General features: G+C 44.1%; 1 protein-coding gene across 1 annotated transcript; it reads left to right on the top strand.

The window, feature by feature from the left end:
• Positions 1 to 327: 327 nt before the first annotated feature.
• dio1 (iodothyronine deiodinase 1) lies at positions 328 to 2,919 on the top strand. Its single transcript, XM_056414346.1, has 4 exons — positions 328 to 684; positions 764 to 907; positions 1,441 to 1,640; positions 2,144 to 2,919. Exons 1-4 carry the CDS (start codon positions 348 to 350, stop codon positions 2,207 to 2,209), a joined length of 747 nt encoding a protein of 248 aa, XP_056270321.1. The 5' UTR covers positions 328 to 347; the 3' UTR covers positions 2,210 to 2,919.
• Positions 2,920 to 5,239: the final 2,320 nt, after the last annotated feature.

Raw genomic sequence — 5,239 nt, 5'->3', positions numbered from 1 at the left:
ACAATAACTACCGCCTCCGTTCAAATGTAACGTTTGACACGGCACTTTCACGAGGCACGGTTAACTCTCCTCTTTTGACAAAGCGCCCTAAAAGGGAGATGATTGAAGTATCATCGCTTAAGAGGATATTCTTGTGCGACGGAAAACGTCAGTTTCAATTTACTTCAGCGCTCCAAAGTGTTTGCTCTTTGCCATGTAGAAAATACGAGCTTTTAAAGAGGCCCTTGAAGGCAGCTGTTGTCAAACGTGAGGCTGGTGGGCGGTACCTGATGTGTTTTAACTATCAGATGACAGACTTTCCAGAGACACTCTGCCTGGATACGGCAGTCCGCGACAAAGGAGCGAGCATGTCTTTGCACAGGCTGATGGTGTATTTGTCCACTGCATGCTTGTTTTGCTCCATGGTAGGACTCAATGCCTTGCTCTTCGTCATGCATTTTATTTCACCGAGTATCACAAAGAAGATAATCCTCAAAATGGGTGAAAAGACCACGATGACCCAGAATCCCAACTTCAAGTATGAAGATTGGGGTCTGACTTTTGCCAGCACTAATTTCTTGAAAGCCGCCGGCCACAACATGTGGCTGTCCCTCGGACAAGATGCCTTTGTGGGGCTCGAAGCGCCGGACACACCTGTGGTCAACATGGATGGGACGAAAACAAGTATCTGCACGTACTTGAAAGGTAGGGATGTGTGCGTGTGTTTGCGCGTGTGTGTGTTTCTGCTCCTCCTCACATGCCATCTGTGTTCTCATGACTGCAGGCAACAGGCCGCTGGTGTTGAGTTTTGGAAGCTGCACCTGACCCCCGTTCATCTACAAACTTGAGGAGTTCAAGCAACTCGTCAAGGACTTCGGGGATGTCGCGGACTTTGTTGTGGTCTACACAGCCGAGGCGCATTCAACAGGTGAGTAAACGTCTGGAGAAAACCGTGCAACCAAAATTCTGAAAGTGGGGTTAAAGTGACGCAAAATGTAGCCGAACTTCCCTGAGATTGAAAACGTTTTGAAGATGAAATTGGGCTTTGAACAGTTCTTGATTTTCCTTATTCTTGAAAGTCCAGAATATTCGGTTTATTAATGGCCCACAGAGCTTAACATCTGGCTCATCCCTGCAATGGAGGGCATTTAAATGCAGCAATTTCAGTTTGTAAATGATCACTTTAATACAATGAGTTTATACTACAGAAGCATCATTTGTCATTTTACCCAAATAGTCAAATGTTGAGTCATTTGGTATAACTGTGCATAAAGACGTGCAGCACCGCAACCACAGTCTGGGCTGCATTACCCTTAATACCGCTACTTTAACCCGTGACGCTGTAATGCACTACTGCAACATCCATAAAACAGAATTTAATGTGTGTTCCATAACTTTGATGTCCTGTGACGTTTAGCCTCCGGTTTGCAGTAAAATCCCATTTCTTTATTCTCGTGCCAGATGGTTGGGCCTTTACCAACAACTTTGACATCAACCAGCACCAGAACCTGCAGGACAGGCTGTCCGCGGCGCAGATCTTGGTTCAGAAGGAGCCCCTGTGTCCGGTCGTCGTAGACGACATGAGCGACGTGTCCGCCATAAAGTACGGCGCCCTGCCCGAGAGGCTGTACGTGCTGCAGGCCGGGAAAGTTGTCTACAAGGTGAGATCTGGCGCAGAACTTTTTACAATTCAGTTAACTTTATATAGCCCAATATCACAAATTAGCCCCAGAGGGCTTTACAATCCGTACACATACGACATCCCTGACCCAGAACCTCACACCGGCACGGACGCAATTTCACGCCATAGAATAGTTTACAGAGTCATGTGCCACTTCCCTTTTGATGCAATTAATCGTGTGATTAAACGCCCCCGATGCTATCTGCACTCACGCTCTTTGCACTCACGCTATCGCATGAGAAGGAACAGTAAAGAATTCAGCCAACACTCGAGCACTTGGCTCAGAGCCAGGCTCATGTTGGCCATGCCAGACATGTCTCGTTAAGACGGTGTTTAAAAAAAAAACACACACACGTCTCTGTCTTCTGGAGGCATGTTCTTTATGGCTCTCCATAAAAGTTGTAACCACATGATTTTATTTTTGCCATTAACATTCCTCTCTGTCTCTTTGCCTGTGTGTGTGTGCGCTTGTGTGTTCTCCAGGGGGGCTTGGGGCCTTGGGGTTACGATCCGATGGAGGTGCGTTCGTTCCTGGAGAAGATGGAATAAGGTTGTTTGAGTATTTCCCCTCCCAACAGTCTCATTTGTTGGGGGGGGGGGGAGGGGTCTCTGTCAACGTCATCAACATTTAGTCTCATATAGCACAATAACATACAGTTGATCTTTAAAACAATAAATAATCAAGACTCAAGTCAATTAACTGCTGTAGTTTTATAACTAGAAATAATATTCAAACTTGAACTAATATTGCTTTTAGGCTCTGCGGTAATGGAGGGGGGGGGGGGGGACGTACTCCTGTCAATCTCTGAGCTTGAACTCTCCTCTGTGTTTCTTAGTGACGGCTGCAGATTAAACCGTTGGCCTCTGTCGCCAGATGAAGTGAAACGCAGAGACAGTCGGGCGAAGAGATTGCGTTTGAGATATTGCAAAATGTACAGAATTGTTGTTTTTTTTACAAATTTTTATTTTGATGATTTTTAAGTCAATGAAAGCACCTGTTTTTTCACTTCTTGCAGGTTCAGTCCTTAAGTTTCCCATAAGTGTTATACACGGTTTTATTTACTATTGTCAACAAATGCTCCGCGGTAGTTTCACAGGAGGATGTTTTTTTAGATGACGATTACAGTGCAAACCTCTGGTAACTGTAATCTGATGGATTACTTGAAAGACAGCCATCTCTGGATTTTATATCTTGGAGCATTTCTGATGAAATGTAATGTTTGCATTCTAGTACAATAAAGAACAATATGGGAAGACGACTCGTGCGTCCACTACTCTCTCTCAATCCGCACGCTACTGCGTTGCAGTTCATGTATTCAACACGGCTGCATGGGAAAGAAAATGGCTAAAGTTTAAATCGTTATTAAAATGAAAAGCACGCGGCCATCGTGGGAAACATCTCATCGCCTCTGAGCCGATGCCTCACCCACGAAGATAGGCCGCAAAGCTCCATAAGTGTTTTATTTTTACATCATGTTTCTGGTGGGGAAAAGGCCGAGGGCTTAAATGTTGACGCACATGGCGGCGTGACACCACATGACGAGCTCGCTGTTTGCCGTCTCGTCTGGAAGTGATAAATCGTAAATGTCCTGCACTGTATGTGGGTCATGCCAAGTTCAACGAGTGCACGCACACACACGCACGCACACACACAGGTAGAGCGTTGTGATGAGTGGCATTCAGGCTCTAATGCGAGTTAATACCTAACTATCTAGTCTTTGCAAATACATTGATTTTTGTTGTTGTTGCATCGCCTCACTACCAAACGCACTGCCGCTCTTGCTTTATTTTTCGATAGTGTTACATAACACGAAGCAAACATGAGCGCATTGGCTTACAAAGTCTAGACTTTATGTGTTAATGTGCTACTATTTTGAGAATAGAAAATACGATTGATTAAACTCCCGACTATCATTAGAAACAGTTGAATTGGCTTTCCTCTCGTCTTTCTTATAGCCTTCGCCTCCACACCAAATATTAAGATAATAATCTGCTCCTGGACAGAATTTGGGGGTTCACACAAGAGCTGCTTCAGTGGTAAATATATAAATCACAAAAGAAAACAACGGGGTCATATTTCGGGTTACAAAGCTATACTACCAGAGTATATGGTCGTAAACAAAGCCAGTTTTTCTTGTCACCACAGCTCATAACTGCGTGGTTCTAAAGTTGGAGAACCGGTTTGGCTTGTGCCCAGCCAGGCCACATCCTGTGGAGAGCAGACTACAGTTGGGCTTCGCTTCCTTTTGTTAGACAGGAACCACAACGCCGTCTAACCCTCCCCGTTGTGAACTTTATGTGGAATTCATGTGTGGATATTCAAGTCAATCCAAAGCCAGCGCGTATCGTGCATTCAGTTGCTTTTAGGGAGATAACATATTTAGTTTAAAAACCCAGCGGTTCCCATGAAGAGCCGAGGTGTCCTCTGGACCCCACCAGAGGGCAATGCCAAGCCGTTGGATCTGTACTCCAACAGCAGGAGAGCAGCAGACACTAAATACACAAGCTTGTTTTTGTTTTTGTCTCCCAGACATTAAACTAGGGTGACCCCGCTGGCTGAATTTGTACAATAAAAAATCAAAAAATCTAACTGGCCCACAAATATCAATTAAAAGTAACCTAAAACAATAACCTAAATTGGTTTAAATGGAAACTTGAGTCTGGAAATGTACTGTTTGGATCATCTTTACTGCTGATTTACAAAGCTATTAGATATGTTGACCAATCAATGGCTGCATCATCGAAGAAGAAAAGTGAAGCAGCTTTCATAGTAGGCTATAGTACTTTTTTTCTTCTTTAAAAAAAATGGTTTACAGATGATTAAAAATCTTAAGAAAACCCAAACTACAGACAAAAGGCAGCAAAAGAGAATAATTTCAAAGGAACATACACATGTTCACAACGATTCTCACACACACAACTCAAGGTTCAGCTACGTAGGCGTTTCGACCTTTCAGCTGTATCCCACGGTCTTCTCCAGCAGGTGGAGATGAATAGATCTCGACACCGATTAATCTCCATAAAGATCCACTGTGACCGTTTTGGATTATTTGGACTGGAGAGTGAGACACAACCTGGCAACCCACTCTGCCAGGGCTACTACGGCGAGGTGTTGGTGGGTTGTTGAGGGACTCACCACTCACACTTGGGCCTAAAGGGACATACCAGGTGTCTATTTTATAAAAGGTAATCCGTTTGCAGTTGAAAGCAGCTTGTATTTGGAGATATAGATTCTTATTAATCTCACTGACACGCTATAGGTGCATCGGAATCAGGTTGAGTTGGTTTTAAGTCCGGTTTGATTCAGAAAACTAATGACGAGAAGTTAAAAGGCCACCATACCAAAATAAAGACACCTCCACATGGCTCCGTCGTGAACCTTGAAGGAACCCGTCTCACCCCACGCATGCACCCAGGCAATATACTTATAAAAAATAAAAAAAAGGTAAACCTATGGACTCTTTCACAAGCACTCGTTTCCCACTTCTCTTGCAGGTGCAGTTTAATTCAAGTTAACCATGAGCATTGACAACTGTACTAATTACTACAGGTTCCTATCGTCTGTGAATGCTCCACGGT

Source organism: Pseudoliparis swirei, chromosome 5 (assembly GCF_029220125.1).
Source record: "Pseudoliparis swirei isolate HS2019 ecotype Mariana Trench chromosome 5, NWPU_hadal_v1, whole genome shotgun sequence".
Classification (NCBI taxonomy): Eukaryota; Metazoa; Chordata; class Actinopteri; order Perciformes; family Liparidae; genus Pseudoliparis; species Pseudoliparis swirei.
The sequence above is the reverse complement of the archived record's forward strand: the minus strand, read 5'-3'. Positions and strand labels throughout refer to the sequence as shown.